Below are 22,215 nucleotides of genomic sequence, written 5' to 3'. Positions count from 1 at the left end.
AGAGGAAATTTTACAGCTGATATTTTGTTTTTGGTCTCAATAGACCAGAACCTCCAGGATGGATGGACCAATCTGATGCTGAATGTGAAGTGCAGTGGATGAGAATTTGCATCTCCTAATCTGAGACTATGGTACTCTGCCCATTTTGTGGGTGTTGAGGTAGTCCTGGTGATGAAGAAAAAGTTCAACTATCAACCAAAGTTGTAGTACACTGGTCAATCTACGGCAATATGTTTACAAATATATCTGTGGGTAATAACCAAAATACAAGTCTTGAGTACAAGCAGCTAAAATTAGGGTTCTTCACGTGGGGTCTGCAGATGGGTTACTGTTATCCATGGTTTTGGCACTACACAGTAGGTCTCGGAAGTCATTACCCACGGATACTACACAGATTATACAGTATATAGATATCGACATGTATAATATATCACTCATTGTAATCCATGTCAAGATGGCAGTTTCTGCCTCAGACAGATTCTCTTACTGATTGATTTTGCCTGTGCTCCCCTAATGAGGCTGTTTAACACCACTATGCCTAATCACTCATGTAAACAAGGATGGTAATTTCCTTGCTTAATTTGCCTTTTCTGCTTACACAAGCAGACAGAAGATAAGTTCAGAAGATAGGAATTAATTATCATTATTATTTTTCTGGGGAATTTTCTGTTAATAGAATAATACTTCAATGTGTATGAAACATAGGCTTTTCTCAGAAAAGAATGGGATCAACCTTGTGTTGTATATTTACTATAACTTGCACTTAAAGGCTGGTATACAGCAGGCTTTCTCCTGCAACACTCAGTTGAATTATATTTGATTATTTTTGCAGAGATCAGAAGACCAGGGGCAACTCTGTTTCAACTTCGGTGACAGTGAATTGATCTCTGAGTTCATGAGGAAATACTAGTGTTGGATGCCCTTCATTCATTAGGCAGGGACCAAGGATTAAAACTGAACATGGGCTAAAAAGGGAAGTAGAACTAGTGTAAGGAGGGGTAGGCAGTGGGCGCTAGTTGTATGATTACAGAGGCTAAAATCCATTCCCATGGGCATATTTAAAGACACTTTCCGGTCTCAGGCTGGCCAGTAGAGGTTTGCATGTATTCCATATGAGAGGCGCCTCAGCCACCATCTTTAGTAGAAAGTTGTTGGAAATGATGTACTGTAAGGTAACTGGATGACATAGAGGAATGGTCTACATGTCTTCATCACCAAATTGATTGGTGGGTTAAAGCAAGGACAATCAGCTGGTACAGATGTTACCAACCTTTCTAGTAGTTTAAGAACCTAAACGTGTAACAGGCTTATATGCAGAAATTTATATATTGAACAAAGTCAAATTGTAATCTTAAATTTAATTTGATCCATTATTTTGATTTAAGTGCAGGTTGATGGTGATGAGTATAACATCTGCTGAGAAGAACATGCTGAAGTTCAATCGCTTGACATATTGTCTGTTTTGGAACGAAAGTTGACACTTTAAAATAGCTGTAGGTGTCATCCCAGCTGTCTCATTAGTGCTCACATTTACGGTTACTGCGGCGGCCAGTCTACTGCTGCTAAGTGGTAAAATACCCTATTCCTTTAATAAGCCATTTACAGCTGCGGACCGAGAAGTTATTTGCTTGAGGCAGTAACCTCACTAATGTGCTCTTTGCTGATAAGTGAGAGATGGAACAACAGGTCATCTAGATAGGAAGGTGATCCAACAAGGGTAAGGGGCAACTTTGATTGTCAGTACTAGAAATGGCTGCATCCTGTGGAAGGGAGTAATTGTATTTATGCTTTTAGGAAGTGTTTAATCTGTTGCATGTTTGCTCTTTCATTCCTTTCCTTTATTCCCAATTACCCCAATATTCTCCCAAGAGCTTTCAGACATTAATAGTCAACCTCATTCCCACACATGCCAGTCTTAAAACCTCCTGCATTTCACAACTGCTGGAGAGACATGAATTATTAAACTGTTGTTTTATGAGCTTGAAAAGAATGGTTTTCTTCCTATTAAAAATGTTTTTGTATACCTGAACAGAACTGCCATGGGCTTGGATTTATTTTCCATAGCTGAAGTGAGAACAACACAAGCTGCAAGATTCAAGGAGGCCATTTGGCGAATTTTTGTTTGTTTTTATTTAACTTGAGCCTGTTTCCAACATTGTTTCATGTATTGTAATCTGCATTCCTTCTACCATTCCACTAAAAAATTCCTATGCATTAAAGTATGGCACACATGCATAAGAAAACTATATGCCCATATAGTGTCCATATAAAATTATTTATTAAATAATTCTATAATATTGTTAAAAATGTCATGCCTTGGACTTCTTGCTATATATCTCAACTTTGTAATTTCCCTTAATATATATCATCTTGTGGCCAATCAGTCCATGACAGCCTTGCACGTTCCATGGACAAAGCACTGGCCTATTTTCCTCCAAAGCTCATGCAGCCCTCAGCAGATTACATTTACAAACCCGTTAATGAAAAAGACGTTAGCTAATTGGCCATTGTACCACATTTAGCAAAGCAGCACAGTGAACAGACATAGTCAGTACACATGTACATGAGGCGAGTGAGTAAGCTGACCTGTAGTGACCCGAACTTCATGTCTCTTTATTCTACTGATGTAGGCATCATAATAGTCAACACTCTTAACAACCCAGACGCTTGTCCCTGAAGATGTACATGGAGATATACACTGAGGACGAATGTCTAACAAAATGAGCGGATTTGAAACTTAAATATAAAGAACCATTGTCCTTATTGTTCAGCTCTCTGCATTTTTTTTTTCAAAATTACTGCTGTTATCGTAGAGATAAAAAGTATGCTATTTTGTTACATGTATTTGCACATTATGATGTGTGAACTCTTATTTTGAAGCTAATGCAGATACAGAAAATATATGTCTGTTGACTTCTTACTGTGTAGAGCACGGTGAAAGCATTGTAGAAAAGTGCAGCAGGACAATTGTTATGATACTGTAAGTCTATTATATACCTATTTGTTTTATGTTTTGTAGTTTGAGATATAATGAAGAACACTGTTCATTGTGAAGGCATTCTAGTAATATGTACTATGCACACATCGGAAACTGTTTTGATGTGTCTAATTTGGCAAGAAACTTGAGTCATCACTGATGAAGTACAATGCCGAGTTAGATTTATTCTTGGAAAAGTAAAATTAGTTCCACAGTCAGAGCCCACATCTTGAATTTTGTGGAGCCGTGCCTGCAATGTATTAGGTCAGATTGATCCTTGAGGACCACAAGCCACATGCTGTTAAGTTTTACATGAATACATCTTAAATAAGCCCGAGTAATTCTCTGTATAATCAATTCAATTTATTTTTATGTAGCGCCTTTCAGAATAGAGTCACCCCAAGGCACTTTACATCGGTGTGTGGTGATACATTACAATATTATTCTCTCTTAATAATTTGTGCATAATCATACTAACCCATATGTTTCCCAAACAATGGTACTACATGCTTGTGGATCAGAATCCAGCTGATCTGGCTACAAGGTCAGTCCTTCTTTGTACCATATGATTTAATAGATTACCAGATTTCCTTCACAGATCTCTTGATTGTGAGGTGCAAGGGTGTGAGGTGCATGAGTTTGTTGAGCTGATATATTCTGAACTGGATGTGGAAGATAGGTCACAAATAGCTACTCTTGTGACTTGTACTGAAGAACTGAAACTTACCTTAGAATGGTTTCAGTACTTCCCCACTTCAGGCTCCCTACTAACAGATGTTGCCTTCTCCAACAAGCTCATTCTCACCTCTGCAAGTTCATCATACATATTCAAAGGATGGAATCAGTGCAACCCACCTCACATTCCTCCAAAATAGCAGTGGATAGAAAAGGTTATCACTGAGTCAGTCCAGAGGGATGCATATTCAGAGTACACGACCCCACAGAAGAGGAAGTTCATGAGGATCAGTGGTTGTCTGAAAAATGCTTCTTTCGAGTCTAAGGTCAAAAATCCAATCATTGTTCTTAGGCACTTGCTCCCCCTAGAGCCTTCACAGTGAAAGATCTCTTAACCTATAGGTGGAGATAAATATGAGCACTACCAAATTAATTCTGGACCTGGAGAAGAAAACGAGTGTCTCTCCACTTGCCAGCACAAGTGGCACAAAGCACATCCAGATCTCCAAGCTGAGGATGTTGTCCCACTAAAGCAGAGTCAATCACCACAAAATGAATTCAACAATACCTTGAGGTGGAATGTTAACATCAACTCTATAATTAGAAAAGAGCTCATTCTTCCTTTGGCAGTCAGGAAGGTCAACGTCTCACGTCCATTCTTGAGCCAAAGTCACAAGCATTGATGGAGCTGTGGGGAGGGGAGACAATGTCCCCCCAGTCCCCTGAATCAAAATTGGAATTAGTGCAATGCTGGTCTTGCCAATTCTGTTGGCATTTAGCTCCTATGCATAAGGTTTTTTGGAACCCTATAGGTAGACAAAATAATAGGTTTTGTGTGCATCAGATATCTGTTGGCACATATGATAAGCAGGATTAATGTTTTTAATGCCCCCCCCCAAACGCATACAACAAACTCAGCCTATGATAAAATGTTTTGACTATCTTAATATCTTAACCCTTCCCCTCTGCCTCCTTCCTCTTGAAGACCAGGCAGTAGTGGGTGGTTCGCATTGCTCAAAGATCTTCATTGTCAACTGCCAACAATAAAAGACAAGAGCTGGGAAGACTGCAGTGGACCCCATTCACCCAAGCAGCTACCTCTTTGCTAAACTTCCATAACAAAGATGGTACAACTTTTGATACTTAGGCTATACACCATCACCTCAACTAAGCTGAACTATCTGACTGCTCAGCAAACTTACCCCTTTACTCGCATTTGGAAATCCATTACCACAAATTAAATCAGATGTAAACTTTTTTTGAGTTGTACTTGCGTGTTGATGTTTTTCTTGTACTTAAATACTTAATTTTATCTCATTTTGTTGTGCTGTACTATTGTTTTTTGCATTTTATTTTTACATGTTTATTTATACAAGCTAATTTGAAACATATTTATGTAGTAAGGTAATATTGTTATATTATTATCCAGAGTTTCGAGTTCTGCACCGTAACAACCAATTCCTTTATTCTCCACATACTGACGGCAAATTACTTTGAGTTCTATCCTGCCCATGATCTTGACCAGTTGTTAGAAGATGTATTGATGGGGATTGTTCAGCTGAATATGCCTGTGCCCTTTTCCTCAGGAAGAATACATGCCTTTACTGATATTTGGAAAAGCCGAGTCTTGGAGGGGTTGGTTAATTAGCCATATGCGAATTACATGTTTTGTATCTGCGTCTTTTTATCGCCCCCTTACGTTTGAATGAAAAAAATGGAAACGGTTAAAATTACGGGGATGGCGACCTTTATCGCTTCGAATTGAAAGCAGGAAACCCCTTCGCCATCGACAAGTTTTGCCTTATCCGTGAAATTTTTGTACGAAGTAAACCGGTCCACGGACAACTCTAGCTTAAATTACTGTAGCAGGCTTTTGCTTGACTATGCAGTAGCCTGCATACTGTCATTTTTTTTATACTGTAAAAATAATTTTATTTTTCAAACACATCTCCCTCTTAGTGAAGCATTTCAGAACTGTTAAATCTATTATAGTAAGAATTTTTTTTAAATAAATTATTATAGACAAAAATAAAAACCAAAAAGCAATTGCTGGGTACCCATTAATTTGTATAACGTGATATTTAACGTAAATCAAACTCATAACACAGGCTATTCTGCCCACTTTGTGTAGAGATCTACCTTGTTGGTCGGAGTAAATCGATTTTATAGACACTAACAAATAAAAGAATTTAAATAAAATTGCAACAGCGTATTCAGATACATCAATAGGCCATACAAAAAGTGACGGACAAAAATGCTGCTTTAGATACTATAGTTTCGAATACAAATCGACACATAAACAAATCCATATATTTTTTTAATTATTAGACGCTTTATTCCGATGCACTATGCACGTGCACGTGACGTTCACATAACGGTTGTCTGCAGCGTTACATAAGGCAACACACTCACCGCAAAGACCTCGGCTGCAGACCTCCGTCTGTGACGAGACGGTCAGTTTAAATAAGTTGCGGTCCGTAAAGTGGTTACTTTAACGCGCGAGGTGTGATGGACATGCTCAGTCGCTCCGTAAGCGGGGAGTGACGTCACGGGCGCCATATTGAAGTGCTGCTGCTGCTGATTTTTTGTTTCGGTCGCAGTGCCAGCTTTCTGTTTCCTGTTGGATTACGGAGGGGAGAGAAAATACAACAATTATGGAGATCGACACACTTCTGGAGGCTTTCAAAGGTTGTTCCCGTTGTCTGGGCGCTGAGTGAATGTCAGAGGAAAGGGGCGTTTGAGGCCGAAGGAAATACTATTAGAATTTGAACGGCGAGAGGCTAACTGGCTAGCAAGGGTGTTGAATGTTGCTAATTTTGTGTCAGGCAAATTTAAATTGAAGGGCTCTCCGTTTATGATATCACAAAGTTGTAACGCCGTGTGGCCGATTGAGATGGGCTCTCACTGTCAAGGTTTTAGCAGCCCGGGTTTATAACGCAGCGTACTTTACCCTGAAGCCGGTACTGGGTAGTTACTGTAGTTAGCTGGTTAGCCGTACGGGCGGCGTGTTGGTGGAGACACAAACGTACGAGCCGTGGTGACGAAGGGGACACCGTCACGTGATTAACCCCCCCCCAATTTAAGAGAACTTATCGCTTAATCTAGGCGCAGGACTCCCGGTTTTTCACATGTTGTTGCTGCGTAGAACTGGCATATCGAGTGTGGGGAAACTGTGTTAGATGTATTTTAAAATGCTAATCGTATTTCCTAATTTTCAGATTTTGAAAGGAAAGGGAAGAAAGAAGCGTGTCCGGTCCTAGACCAGTTTCTATGCCATGTCGCCAAAACCGGAGAGACGGTGTAAGTATATCCAGCAACAGCCAGCCGGCCGCGCATAAGTAGAGGCCTGTTAGCTGCCCACCTAGCCGAGACAGCTAGCCGTCTCTCTCTCTCTCTCTCTCTCTCTCTCTCTCTCTCTCTCTCTCTCTCTCTCTCTCTCTCTCATATTCTCAGTTTCATTCTCTTATTTTCTTCCCCCCATCTCCAGTCGGAGAACTGATTTTAAAATCTTACCATGAACACAAGTATCCCACTGATAGTTCAGACATATAGCACTGAAAGAGTGCTGCTGCTTAAATTCTGCCGAAAGAAGGGAGGGGTTGACAGGCAGACACCTGTAGCAGACTCCCAAATTGAGAACGGTTGACAGACATTGTAGGTACATATTACCTGCAGCACAAAAAAAGCGTTATTCTCTTTATTTTCACTTTTAGCTGCTGTCTTCCAGTTTATCTGAAATTGTGATTTTGTTGAATTTTGCACAGATGTTAAATCATGGAAGGGTTGTGTAGCCATTCTGGTATGGTATGAAGGGTGCATGTTTCTTTCCACACCTTGGAGATCGTGGACCTTGCCTCGGGCAGCATTGCTTACATGAGACAGAACAGAAAGTGAATTTAAATGTGACATTGCGTCTAGATCTGGAAAAATTTGGTGCTTTTTGGGAGAAAAAGCAAAAGCTGGATTTTCGTCTCGATCTAATACTGGTATCTTCCAGCTTTGACACTTTATTTTTTGTAAACACTACATTTATGATTACTACAGTCATGCATTAGTTGACTGGTAATTGTGTCAATCAGTCCAGTTTAAGGTGAGTGTTGTAGTAAGTTGTTTAAAATTGTGGTATTGCATTGTGAACAGAAAAAATACATTATTACAGAAGGATTTTAAGATGTGACTATTTCAGGAAATGTGATCTTTTAATGGTGATTTATGGCTGCTGGTACATAGATTACCTGTATATGTTATTGAGATTTTGTAATTGTTGTCCTTCATTGTTTACCATAATATGGAGACATTTAGCTTTAAATGGGAGAGTGCTGAAAGCTGCCGTTGTCAAATTCTTCATATGTTGTGTGGTGTCTGGCTTTTGGTGCAGCACAACAAAGTAACTGCATGTAGTCTTCAGTGAAAAAGTTTTAACACTTCGTTATGTTTGATCATGTGTCAGTTTTTTTGTTTGTTTGTTTGTTTTAAGAGTTTCCTTTGCTCCCGCCGTGTTCTTGGATAGTTTTTCATTCCTGGCAGTAGTGAAATGTGAGACCTGCACAGAAGGATGATTCCTTTACTAGGGGTGTAACGGTACACAAAATGCACGGTTCAGTGTCAACCTCGGTTTTGTGTTCCATGGTTCGGTGTAATTTCAGTACAGCAAGGAAAACTGAATTTGTGTTAGAGTTCTTTATTACTAGAACTGCAAATACATAAACAACAAGAAATGATTGTAAACCCAAGACTCCATTATGGGTTATTTGCTGCCTTGTGCTCGTAGCTTCTGAGATGAGCTCTGGACCCCTCATGACCCTAAACTGGCGAACCGGGTACAGAAGATGGATGCATGGATGTAAACCAAAGGCAATGTATCTGAATGTATCTGAATAACAAAAGCTAATGGATGCTTCCCCAACTTGCTCTCTGTTGGTGAGAGCAAGCTGGCTGCGAAGGGCAGCCACCTGTTGCGGTGCCCGGGGAGCCAGGGGTTAAGGGCCTTATTAATATTCATCATATGGGAATTCAGTTTTAGTGAGTTAAACATTTAATACAGGTTTCCCCCACTATCCAAAAGTGTAAAGCGAAGAATCAATTACTGTTAATCTATATGAGACTAAAAAAAAAAAAACTTATGTTAAATATTATTTATGATTACAATGCAAGTTTACTGTTATAAAGATATATGATACAGTTTCTTATGGACCTGTAGAGCTGCCAAATGATCAAGAAGAAGCCTAATTTTCTTTTCTGGAATTTCAGATTTTTTGAAAAATTATATATTAATGTGTGTGTTTCTCAGAATACAAAAAAAATGCTTTGAGCTGGGATGACGTATGGTTCAGGAAGTGGGCTAGGAAGGTCAAGGGTTTTTTGTTGCACTACTTTGCATGTTAATGAACTCGCGTGACCTTTGGAAATCAGGGAGAACCATTGTGCTTAGGTTTAGCCGCCAGTGCCTTTGTGGATGAGCCGGCATTTAGTGATCAGGTGTAGCTATGCAGGGAGCCCATCCAATAATGTCCTGATGAAAGTGCTCGGCTAAAACAAGCTGTCTCAGGAGCAGTTTTGTCTATTTATTTGTTTATTAACTTGAATGATAATGCTTTTGTTGAGTCAAAATACACCTCTCTTTTATCTAGGCTCCAGTGGTCACAGTTTAAAAGCTACTTCCTCTTCAAGCTGGAAAAGGTTATGGATGACTTCCGGGCCTCAAGCCCAGAGCAGCGTGGCCCGGCCAATCCCAACGTGGAGTACATTCCTTTCGAAGAGATGAAAGAGAGGATACTAAAGATTGTGGATGGGTACAATGGGTAAGTAATGTGTCATCTTCAGGGCAGCTTCGCTGAAGAGCTGATGTGTAACTTAATGTATGAATGCTGTTTCTTAAGAGGGAATCGAGCGTGAGAATGATGGTTTTGAAAAAGCTAACACTGTATATGGGAAAAAAACAACTGTATGAAAGAAGGTTGTTACTTGTGATGCTAACTGCTAACCAATGTTTAACCCTGTAGTCCATACTATTATTCACTGATGCTTTAACTGTAACTGAGGTTAAAAAATAATTCCATCTTCTCAGTTTTCTCTGTTACTTGTCTTTTCCCTGCACTTCAGCGTAACTTCCTACTAGCACTGGTGTTTGTGGTCAACCATTCAATAAGTTTATTGCTGTAAGCGCCTTCCCAGGACTTTGTACTTGAAGAATTGCCTAGTCTGGAGTCGGTACTAAAAAAGCTTTCGAACTGCCTCTGAGGAAGTACAATAGGAACAGGTTCCTGTGGTATGAACACGACAAAAGTTTGTGGTTATTGAAAAAGTTCCTGGTTTCTGAAAAAAAGTTCCTGTGGTGTGAATGTACCTATAGATTTAGTCAGTAAACTCACTCTTTATGTTGAACTGACTGTGAGAAGTAGGATATTCAGACTCTACACACCCAAATTAAAGGTTTGGTACCTTCTAATTTTTCATAGTCGTACCTTCCCAATATTGTACCTTAAGTATTTTGTCAGTATTTTCAAAAGCAACAGTATTCCAGTAATTTGACATCTTGGTGATAAAAATCACTGACTGTGAGGGCGATCTCATGATACAAATTGCAGAGTGACTAATGGGACCCCCCCCACTCCCTGAAACCCAAGGGTCAAGCCTGGTCGAAACCCATAACTCTAAAGGTAGCAATAGCCAGTTGTTTTGCTTGCTTGTTTCACGCTATTGCACTGAATCGGTATGGCCTAGCTTTAGTGTTTTCGTTTGGTTTTTGCAGTGTGGCTCACTGAGTTTGTCTCCTCCAGAATCCCCTTTACCATTCAACGCCTGTGCGAGTTACTCACTGAACCGAAGAGGAACTACACAGGCACAGACAAATTCCTAAGAGGAGTCGAGAAGGTATGTGTTGCTCTCAGGTATCATTTCAAATTTCTAATTTTATTTTGCTGTATACACAGACTGTACCTGTATGTAGTGAAATGCATTTTTCCACCTGCTTCATTGATTGTGCTCAAAAGGGTAATATGGAACATAGACATGGTATAAAAGGATAGCACTCATTCTTAATTTAATTCACCAGTATGATTTAAAACATTTACACTGAACGACATGTGTTCCTATTCCAGACAGTTACTGGAAAGGGGGGGCGGGGGCATAAAATTATATACTTCTGTACTTGCATAGAATTTAAATGATTTTTGTAATTTTGCAGAATGTAATGGTGGTCAGCTGTGTCTATCCCACCACAGAGTAAGTGAATTCTCTGTAATTTTACTCTTGTATGGTGTTTTTTGAAGGTTCTAGCTTATATGAGTGGCTTGTGGTAGCAGTAGGTTTATTTATAGAATGCTCCATCTTATATACAGTGTATTGCATTGCAGTGCATTGATGTAGTGTTACACAGTGTGTTTTCTTAACTTTTTTTTTTTTTGGCTGCAATAAGTACTTTATGAACATCGTAGTAACATTTCCTTTTGAAATGTTCTAAGAAAAGGGAAACGTGAAATTAGAAATGAGAATGTAGGCCAGCTATACTAATAATAGTTACAGGTCCAGTGTGTTTTTTTTTTAATTATTATTGTTGTTGAAGATCTTTAATGCTTAGTTGCATAACTACTGAGCTCCAGCTAAACTCATGTAAGCCTGTAATTGATTTGATGTGGGGGGGCAGCGTTTATTTCACCTAAATCAGTGTATTTACAGTAATATTAAATCAGTGTCATCTCTATGTTGGCTGGAGGTGCCATAGTGTGAAGACTATAAACATCAAGTGTCTTTGGATAAGGGGGGTTACCGTAAATTTGAATTCATGTCAAATGTCCACACTGCTACATTTTCATTTAAAAACGTTTCAAATGATCTCCACACAGGTACTTTCACATTGTTTGCAAAAGTTTTTTTTTTTATTATTATTAAAAATTCACACTAAAATGAGCGAAAATGTACATGGTGTAGTTATTAGCCTATATTGGGCACGCATACATCGACACAGTCACCAAAAACTTAGCTGCTTCTTGCGTAAATATGCAGTAGTCACCCTGCGTAACTTGCTATATTCTAGAAACTTTCCATGGGAAGTTAAGCTGTGGAATTTTGGAAATATTCAGCTTGACATTAAACAGCCATATACAAACTTTTATGAATGAATACTGTGAAATTATGAAGCAAATGACTTCCTTTCTGTGTTAAATTAGGTGAGTTGAACCATTGGTATACAGCAAAGAAAGCAAACTATGAATAATGCAACATAGAATGACTTGTAAGCAGTGCGTTTTCATGCAGATGCTTATTTTGGGGTGTTTTCATGCACACAATTATTCACAAGCCCTTGGTTACACTGTCAAATCACGGTCAGTGCCATCAAGTTTGGCATCTTATGATTCTGACAATTTGTGTGTGATTTCTGTGCGTCAAAGGACTCATGAATTGTTTTAAAACTTGTACAGAAATTGGGTCCCAATTAGTTAAATTGAAATGGTCTTAGCTAGTTTGCATTTAGCATGTCTGATTTACCAGCTAGCTGGGTACTATATAAACATATTTTTCTTTAGTATTTATTAGTTAAACTTTAATTCCATTGATCAAATATATTTAACCCAGTAATATCATCAAAACTCACTTGACTGAATGTAGTCTTGGGCTCACATGCAGTAGTCTGGCTTCCACAGTCTTGCTTTAGTATGGAGGATACTAGAAATTATCTGTCCATGTGATGGGGAAATGCACAGTGCAGGGTAGAAATTCAGCTGAATTTACATTAAATCTGGTCTAGTTCCAGCAAAATTTAAACTCCCTGTTATAGGCTAACCTGCAATTTAGCAAATTTCCTGTTTATTCCCATTCAATTCCATATATTCCTATAAGTTCCCATGGAAAGTTTCCAACTTTTGAAAATTCCCAAAATTTTGCAACTCTCATTCCATGAATGTTGGTTAGGTGATGAGTCAGACCAATGAGAGGGACTAATGGGATCAAGTCAGGGAAGGGCGACGTGATGAGTAGAAACCGAACAGGGCACTTGTAGTATCTGCATTTTCAAAAATCTCTTTTCACTCATCCACACTGCAACACAAAAATGTGCTTCTCAGAAGTATTTGGCTCTGAGTGTGTTTTTCAAAATGTCAGTGTTTGGGGGTTGAAAGCTTTCTGGGGTAGTGCGGACTACAGCCTGCGTTTTTAAGCAAAATCATAGCAGTGTGGTCATGGCCTTAGACGGCTGTTTTGTGTGCTTTGAAGGAAAAACGGGTCCAGCAGCGTCAGCAGGATGAATGGGGTCATGTTCCCAGGGAATGCATCTGCATATACAGACAGGTGAGGGGCTCCGTCTCTTTCTGCCGTGTTCATTCAGCTGCACCCTCCTCTGACTGGGGACAGTTTATCCTAAAAATTTCTGCTTGTTATCATTTGTTTTCCCTCCCTCCTTTTCTGGAAGAAACATAAACGGACCTGGCACCCCCAGGCCGCTGGCCCGGCCCAAGCTCTCGCTGTGCAGCTCGCCAGCCACCAACGGCCTCCCTGACAGCACGGAGAGCAAGGAGCCGACCGCACTGCAGGGAGAGAAGACCATCAGGTATGGGGATAGCAGCACGTCAGTTAGTACACTTTCAATGGTGGTGAGGGCTGGCGAGGGGAGAGACCTTTAGGCTCTGGTGGAGTCACTGAGCCTTCTGTGTGGTTCAGTTCAATTTAGTTTTATTTGTATAGTGAATTTTCACAGCATTACATTGTCTCAAATCGCTTTACATTACCCCCCCCCCCCATAAAGTCGCCCATCCTGCATCCTCCATGGGCTGACAGAGGAAGTCAAATGAACAAAATCCTAATTTATACAGTTCAAACTTTAAGATTCAAATGCAAATGTGTGGGATAGGCAGGTGATGGTTCTGCTTTCGATGGCAGCATGAATGGTGGTATGGCAGCAGGGCAGGCAGAAGAGACGTCACAGGCAGGAGAGCATTCAGCAGGGCAGGCAGGATATCATTATTTCTTTGGGTCTTCAGGCAGCACAACCCCAGAAAGGGTGTGGGGGATAAAAAGTGCCAAAGTAGAGGAATCTACGGGTGGGGCTAACAGTTAAGTGAGTGAAATATGTAAGCTCCAGCAGGTATGACTATAGCAGCATAAGTAGGAGGGAGAAACGTGGGAATGCAGGCATGGGGAGTCCCTGAAACGTCAGCACTCCAATTCCACAAGGGGGTGTGAAGCTAGAGTTCAGACTGACTGACAGTTCAGTTCATCCAAATCAATGGCACCGATCCCCACCCAGCTCTGCAGCTCACACTATAGGTCTAACTGGAGGTATGTAGTCGGCTAGAAGCTAAAATAATAAGCTAAACTGTGTGTAGAACTCAGTTTTTGGTCTAGACTTCAATATGGAGCGTGAGCCTGAATCTCACACATCTGCTGTAAGACTATCCCACTGCCGCACAGCTCTGTAGGAGAATCCTCCGCAGCCTGCTGTAGTTCCTTCTATACTAGGTACTGATAGGTATCCTACTCCTTGCGTTGAAGGTTGTAAGAGTAACTCTAAGGTATTCTGGTGCAAGGCCATTCAGTGCTTTATAAGTTAATAGCAGAATCTCATAATCAATCTGACACTTAACTGGAAGCCAGTGAAGGGAGCATATAACAGAGGTAGTGGTCATATTTTTAACTTTTTGTGAGGCTGCTGCCTTTTTGTGCCAGCTGAAGGTTGTGGTCTTAATGGTTGAGGTCAGGTCTCCTGCCAAGGACACCTCCAGGGACTGCTGCTGACCCTCTCCACTGCAGTGCCATTGATAAGTATACTTCTAGTATGTTGTGTTGGTCAGACCTGTTATTGTCCAGTAGAATAGGGGACTTGGCACACCACCTGCAAGTTTCCCTCCAAATGCATGTATCTTTATGGCGAGGGTGCTTGGCATCCGCATGGGCTCATGTGTTTGCGTGTGTGTGTGTGTGTGTACGTACAGCGCTTCTTCAATATCAGAAGCAGAGGGTTCTTTGGGGAGTCCAGTGAAAAACAAGCACATAGAGGATGACGGCTCCGTGGAGGCTGAGCAGCATGAGGTCAAAAGGCTGAAGTTCGACAAAGATGAGGCGGAAGAGAACGAGAATGAAGACGATGTTAATGAGGAGCCAGTGGCCAGGGAGTCCGGTAGCCTGCCAGTTGCGGAGAGCTCCTGCGAGCATCCGGAGTCGTCCTCGGATGTCTGCGGCGAGGACGTGGACAGCAGAGCTGCAGACATGCTGGTGTCTGAGGATCAAGGTACTGCGTGTGTGTCAGTCAGGGTGTCTGTGGGGTATTCAAAAAGTTTTGTCTTAAATTTCAGTTGAACTAAAGCCTTGGCAATTCTTTAAAAATCTTACATTTAAATTAAGCAGGTCTTATTTTCCTTTGAGGTCATAAACATATTTTAGTCTGATCTTGAAAAATATTTAATGTATAAATGTATAAGGGGTTTGCTACGAAAGTTTAAGTGGATTATTTGCTGTTTTAACACCAAATTTTCAGTATAATAAGCCCCCGGGTTAAGAACGTCCGACTTGGGGACAACTTTTATTTGCCGATGGACTGCCATAAAGCCCATAATTATAAATGATTTGAATGAAATACAATGCTTGGTAATGGCAAACGCTACCTTGTGACACACATTGCATGGAAACATTGCACGGCTTCAGCAGTTGTTATAATGTTACCTCACGAATGCCCCTTCTGGTATGTAAAACATCCATGGAACGAGAGTGTTAACCTTTTAATATTTTTTTCTACCTCAACTGTTTTAAGAACTGTTTCATAAATGTTTTTCACAGTACTGTATACCGACACACACAGATTTGCTGTCTCATTTCAGTGCAGTACTGTATGTAGTACCATTAAAATTATATTTTATAACATTATTTTTCTACACCGGTTTCCCCCCACAGTCCAAAAACATGCTGAGGCTAATTGGAGTTACTAAATTGCCCATAAGAGTGCGTGTGTGAGTGTGCCCAGCGATGGGCTGGCCCCCCATCCTGGGTTGTTCCCTGCCTCGTGCCCATTGCTTCCGGGATAGGCTCCGGACCCCCCACAACCCAGTAGGATAAGCAGTTTGGAAAATGGATGGATGGAATATTATTTTTCATATTTTTTTTAGTATATTTGAAAGGGTTTAAGTGTTTATGCATAGAAATGTAAAGTATATACTAAGACAAACATTTCACTAACTGATGCTAAATAACTGCATGTATCTGTTCCTACTTGGCTACTGACATAAAGACTTAGGAAGTTTTTTTTTTGTTACCTGAGGACTCCTTTTATAGGGAAATGTAGCTCACTGGTAGACCTACGTGTTGCCATAGTAATTTAGCCTGTGAGCCTATCCTGTTCCAAGGAGCGGCTTGTCACAGAGCAGGGTATGTTGCTTAGCCGGATAACTTCACGTTTAAGGTAGTCTGGGTTAAATGTAACTGAACAAAGTCCATTTAAACTATGGTATCTTAAATCCAACAAGTTATCCACCTAAGCAACAATCCTGGCTTTGTTGTATAGGCCCCTGCTCCGGAACGGGTCATGTTTGTGATCCGTAAGCCTGAAAGGTTGCTTGAACAAATCTGTACATTTCCTGATGCACCAAATGGTCTTCCCCAAACTTTCGAAATGGCCATGAGAATCCTTCGACAGGTAAAGTTATATATAAATTTGATATTCAGTCTTCCGGCTGTAATATCTTTCAACAAGCAAACTAGGTAGTTTTTAGTCATAGACTTTTGGTGTTCACAGGCAGATGGACACAGATCATTTTTGCGTTTTGAGCCCTTTTGCTGTGTCTGCTAAATCTTGCTAATATCAACAAAAAATAAGTGGTCCATACTGTAACAAGACATTGGCACAGTATTTTGAATTGATAACAACCCCTGAGCACTCCTTGGTTTTCCCAATTTATGGGTGAATTTAATTCATATTTCAATGTTCACATGTGTACTTAACATCCAGTAGCTGCTGCTCACTAAGTCACTGAGGGTGAATGGACACAGTGCAATTATTAATAAGATATAAAGAAATGCATAATCTGAAAATCAAGTGGTGTACATTTCCCCCCATGGCCCATTGCTTAAATCACATTTTGCTAGATATCTCTATCTAATTTAGTTTTATAATTATTAGTCCATTTATTCTACATCTTGCATTTTGAAGTACTTATAAATGAAATTATATGTTGCTGTCCTAAAATATGTCAACAGCTTTCTTTTCCCGGCCACATACCCATGCATTTTTCCAGTCCTCACAATATAAACCTTATTAATATAAAGTTATTAATTTTTTTGTTTTTTTTTGTGAATGCAATCAAATGTATCCATTATTAAGAAATGTTGTTAATTACTTAATTTAACTAAATAAATCAGAGTGAACATTAGGCTTCTTGTTTCTCTTCTCTTCAGAGCCATCGAGCACGCAAACAGAATCACTGTCGGGGGACACTGGTGAAGACCAGGCAGAAAGCGAGGCGTTGCCAGGCTCTTCCCAGACCTCTGAGGATGGAAGTGAAATGGACCAATCGGAGCAGGTGGCTCAGTCTGCGAAGTCTGCTGTTCCTGATGTCCGGGAAGGGGGACACAACAGTGACCCAGTCAGCAGTAGCAGCAACGAAGAAGGCCTGGCTAGCGACGAGCCCCTTTCTACCTCCCCCAGCAGTACAGCAGAGCTGCCAACAGAGGGCGCTCTGGAGAACAGTGGATCCTGGAGACCAAAGGCCTCAGAGACTGTGGATGAGCCGATGGAGCAGGACTAACCCATAAGCGCTCCCACCCCTATTCCCAAGAGCTACACACCTCTGATTTTTACACTGTATCATACAACAACAATAAAATCTTAAGAAATTAAGCAGACCTTTCATTTCCAGGAGAGGATGGCCCTTTGTGGGCCCCCAGTGAAAGTTCCCAGGGCCTTGAGCTGTATACCTTGTACACCCCCCCTCCCATAGCCATGCATAAATGTGTACAGGTTTTTATTTCAGATTTCATGTTTTTAAACTGGAAGATTGTCTGCCCCCATTGTTTTTGCAAGTTTTTTATGTTCATGTAAAACACCCCCCCCCACTGGCCTTTTATTATAATTTTTTTATTTTGTGGATCCTTTTTTGTAGAGCTTCTTTGAAGGTGCCCACTTCCTTTTTTTGGTTGCTTGCTGTGGCTTTGGTGTGAGCAGGAGCCCTCCGAGCCCCCCCACCCCCTTCCCGTCCCATGCCAATGGTTTGAGTGATGCACATAGCCTCGGGCATTTTTTTGTGCACCACCTCCTGGCGGGCGGTAAATACACATTCCAGGCCCCCGGCCCCCACCCCTCTACCCCCCTCCGGCGCCTTGAGGTCCCAGCAGCACATGTCGGGAGGCAAGAGCTCTGCTAGCAAGCCGGCCTGAAACTCCCGCTCACACGGACCCCCTCTCCTCATCCCCTTTCTTTTGTGTCATTGCTAATATGCGCTGTTCACTGCATTGAAACAGTAATCTAACTGACTACCATTAGCTCGTTAAAAGTTAAACTGCGCAGTGGGTGATTTCCGGATGCATCGAACCACAGTAATTTATATAAAAGATTTTCAACTGAATAACCTATTTTTTGAGCATAATTTGGCAGCCAGTTCAAGTGTTAAAACCAGCTTGCATTTTTTTTACCCAACCCTTCCATCTCCATTCTTGAAGAACTACTGGCTGCCAAACTTGTACCTGTTTCTGCAACTGTACTTTTGATATTTAGAATTTTTGAATTTCTGTAAAGTAGATTTTGTAGATTGTAATAAGTGTTCACTGCCTTTGTGAAACAGTATATAATTTCTCTGTTAACTGAATGCTTGGGCTTTCAATACGGTATTCATAGAAAGCAATAAATGTTCATGTTTTAAGTGTTGCTTTGGATTTTTTTTCCCCCGCTCGGTCTTTTTTTGTAAACTCGGCTCCTCGCATGCTTGGCAGCTGTAAAAAGCTTTTTTGGCTGTTGTCACTAAGGTTGGCGACAGAATTCTACATACTTCTTGTGAGCGAGTTGTGCCTTTGGTTCTGATGCAGCTGATTGAAAGTTCATTGAACTGGGTTGTTTTTTTTTGTGTGTGTTTTGTTTTTTGTATGGCAGGGTCGGGCCGATCTTTGAACGTCTCGAGTGTTTATTCTTGGAGTATCCTGATTGAAAGAAGTTGCGCATTAGGAATTGCATGTGTTGCATGGCAACACAGCACAAATGAGGGGCATGCATCTGAAAAGCATGTATCTATGTGCCATGTTGAAATCACCTTTGGGATAATCAGTTGTCTGACTAAGGTGGTACGGTTATGATCCATGAATGAATGACTGTTCCTTGCACATGGGGTTTATCGTACCATTAGTTTTGAACTTAACTGCGAAAACCACTGCATTTCTATTTACTACTGAGATGATATAATTATTATTTTTTTTAAATATATTTTTGAATCCTCTGTTAAAACAGCATAAAATGTAACCTTTCATACAAGACTGATTTCCTTTATCTGGTCTTGGGAATATTCTGGAACATGGTTACCCCTGTGGAAATACTTGTTAACCCTTGTGGGTGATGTTTTTCATTTTTCTTTCTGTTTATTAATGAGGGTTAATTATAGAAGTGCTAAATGAATTTTTGACCCCTGACCTTAGTGTTACAAAGCCGGCACTGTAGCCATCTTCATGCTTGGTCTGATTTAGGAAATGTCGCTCTTAGATTTACTTCTGCTGTGAGCTCAGCCAGCTGGTGTTTGGAGGAAAGTGGGCGTTTCTTTAGGGGTTGACCTCTCATTGTCTTGGTCTTGGTGCTGGTCCCTCTGGCTGTGAGAATGATGCCAAAGTTCCATGAAAGCCATAATTAACTTTATTTTTTGTTTTTTTTTGTTTTTGAGCTGAGTCCTACAGCCAAGTCTATTATACCCAGTTGTAAAAATATGTATTACTGTAAGCAAAAAGTAATTAGCTTTGAATAAAGTGTTTGCCAAGCAAGGAGTAATAAATCAGTCTGACAGCTCTGCAGCTCCTGGAAGCATTGTTGTATTGTCTACCATCCAGAAGAGGGCACTGTTTTATTTCTAGCCAATTTAACAGATGAAATCTCTGGCAAAATGCTGTTAAATGCCTGCTTGGCACTATAGATGTGTCACATTACTTCAGACTGGTATTTGGTAGCAAATGTTCACTAAGCATTTATCTTTGACGTGACTATATGGTTATATATTCTACAGTTTGCTGCATTCTAATCCTCTGATACATTTCTTTAAACAGATCGCAGGGAAAAAATGTTGGTATTCTGCATACCAAGCAATGCACACATTCCATCTCACTGTTCCTCAGTGGTAAGGGCCGGAATTCATATTTGAAACATTGACCGTGGGCACTGAGCTCTAAGTGCTTCATTCATATTACACCCAGCACTTGGATTGACCAAAGAGCCTCCTTTCACCTGAGGGCTTTGAAGCCAAACCCTCAGTCATTTTCTGCAGTACCTAACGTTTAAAAATGTTCAAGCTCTAACTCCTGCATTTTGGTGTCACTTTAAAGCAACACTTTCTTGTAAGAGCTAATTGGGGAATTAAAAGAGGTCAGTCTGATCTGGTTTGAGGAAACGCCAATGATGACTGAGCAATATTATAAAAGGTGGGTAGTAGCTAAAGATGCCATTTGAACAGGTGGAAATGACCCAGATGTCTCCTGCTACTAAACCTGTCCATCTTGGCCAAAGAAAAAATCCCTATGATGGAAAAGCACACTTAAATCACATTTTTATCAAGCATTGACTGTAGTGAGCACCCATTACCCTCATTCGCACTGCCCATAGGAATATCACTTTAAGTAGGAGGGACAAGCTCATGGGCTGAAATACGCTATCAGGTGACACAGTACAGTCAGAGGTGAAGAATTTATTGCAGTCATCATTGTTACCTGTCTCATCGGTGGCTGACTTTATAGAGTGAATACAGTCCTCTTCCTGCCAGCTCTTATGCCAGGTGATTCATTACAAGGTGGTGACATTCTCTTACTTTCCACTGCCATTACACTCCCATCCTGGTTGCAGCAACTGTCTTCTTCGTGGTTTGTGTTCCTCAATAGTCAACTGCCCGTCCCCAAGGCAGATGAAATATAAAAAACGGTCACTTCCCCCTCACACCACAAAACAAGACAGGTGGCCCATCTGCTGTTAATCTTACATTGGCCCAAACTGTTCCCTCAAGACTTTTATTGCTTAGCAGTTTTCAAAAAACTCAAATGTCACAGTTAAGCAGTGTTAAAAAAAACGGAAAATTTTCTGTGTGTGGAATTTCCCTCAACCGCTTGTTGATTTGTGGTAACCCTCTCCATATCTACTGTACCAGCTCTTCGCCATCCAAAATGAGGTGATCCAGAATATTATTGAGATGTCAAAAACTGCTTTTTAAAAATTATTTTTAGGCACAGCTGGTGTGCCGGCTAAATATAGTCGGGCTCACCTGAACACACAGGTTGGGCTGTGGAACCAAACTCCTGGAGAAGAGCTGGACTGTATTACACTCTGGAGGTGCTCTTAGTGAGAAGCATTGGGCAGGTGTGGGTCTACTTGTAGCCCTCTGGTTCGGTGCCTGTATGTTGGAGTTTACCCTGATGAACGAGATGGTCACCTTCCTTTGACTTAGATTCGGGGGACAGTCGGTTCACACTGTCTTTGCTGCAATCTGGAATCCGGCCTATGCCTCAGACCCTTAAAAAGCTCCCTGCACCGGAAGGTCATCAAAGAGTTCTTCTGCTGTACTTCGGCCTCAAAGTGATGGGCTGGTGGAGATTTTTAATTGCATGTATGCTGCACAGCTCGCCATCCTGGTCGCCCATCACCAGCACGCCTGGGACTGCCACCTGCTCCTGGAACTCGGGGCATACCGAACAGCAGTGCAGGAAAGCACTCGGTGCACGTCACCTGCGCTAATGTTTGTATGGGAACTGTGCACCCCAGGGTACTTGATGTTCATACTGTCCCCAGAGCTGAAGGTAATGAGGGAGGCAGGCATGGAGTACCAGTGGTGCTTACGGAAGTGTCTGAGAGGTGGATACAAGCTGGCCCAACAACACCAGGGCTCGGCAACTGCCTGGGAAAAGTGTCCCTACGATACACATAACTGTGGGTAGGATTTTGACATTGGGAACCGGGTTTGGGTGTACTGTCCCATTCACAGAGCGGGCCCCTGCAGCATCTGCAAGATTTTGTGGTGGACTGGGGGTTCTCCAGGGGCAGCTGACCCCTCTGGTGGGCTTACCTGATGGACTCTGTCGGTTGTTGTCAAAGAGGTGTGTTAGAGCAATAAAACACAGTTCATTACTCCAATCCGGCATGAGACTTACTCCAGACTGACACAGCTAGCCCCACCGCTACAGTGTGTGTGTGTGTGTCTGTGTGTGTGTATGTACCCACACACACACAACACACACAAACTACACACAGAAACACACATCTTTTATTTATTTGTTTTTTTGCTTCGTAACTTCTGCTGCCTGTGTGATACACGATGTCTGTGGAACAGGGTAAAAAAGAAAAAAAAAACGGAAGTGCTTCTATAGGTGCTGTACTTTCAGCTGTGTATTCTAACCTTATCTCCAGATATATG

At 41.1% G+C, this 22,215-nt stretch overlaps 1 protein-coding gene across 1 annotated transcript; it reads left to right on the top strand.

Annotated features, from left to right (window-relative positions):
* Positions 1 to 6,083: 6,083 nt before the first annotated feature.
* On the top strand, positions 6,084 to 18,489 carry ppp4r2a (protein phosphatase 4, regulatory subunit 2a). Its single transcript, XM_049017561.1, has 9 exons — positions 6,084 to 6,340; positions 6,871 to 6,952; positions 9,283 to 9,453; positions 10,432 to 10,525; positions 10,839 to 10,876; positions 12,863 to 12,937; positions 13,059 to 13,196; positions 14,578 to 14,873; positions 17,030 to 18,489. Exons 1-9 carry the CDS (start codon positions 6,307 to 6,309, stop codon positions 17,377 to 17,379), a joined length of 1,278 nt encoding a protein of 425 aa, XP_048873518.1. The 5' UTR covers positions 6,084 to 6,306; the 3' UTR covers positions 17,380 to 18,489.
* The last annotated feature ends 3,726 nt before the right edge of the window (positions 18,490 to 22,215 follow it).

The sequence above is a fragment of the Brienomyrus brachyistius genome, chromosome 6 (assembly GCF_023856365.1).
Source record: "Brienomyrus brachyistius isolate T26 chromosome 6, BBRACH_0.4, whole genome shotgun sequence".
Lineage (NCBI taxonomy): Eukaryota > Metazoa > Chordata > Actinopteri > Osteoglossiformes > Mormyridae > Brienomyrus > Brienomyrus brachyistius.
The sequence above is the reverse complement of the archived record's forward strand: the minus strand, read 5'-3'. Positions and strand labels throughout refer to the sequence as shown.

Excerpts from the sequence above, each read along its gene's own strand:
- ppp4r2a (XM_049017561.1), top strand. The coding sequence starts at position 6,307 with ATGGAGATCGACACACTTCTGGAGGCTTTCAAAG. Across the intron at positions 10,877-12,862 it reads TGTGTCTATCCCACCACAGA|GAAAAACGGGTCCAGCAGCG; the intron begins GTAAGTGAATTC and ends TGTGCTTTGAAG. Across the intron at positions 12,938-13,058 it reads GCATCTGCATATACAGACAG|AAACATAAACGGACCTGGCA; the intron begins GTGAGGGGCTCC and ends CTTTTCTGGAAG.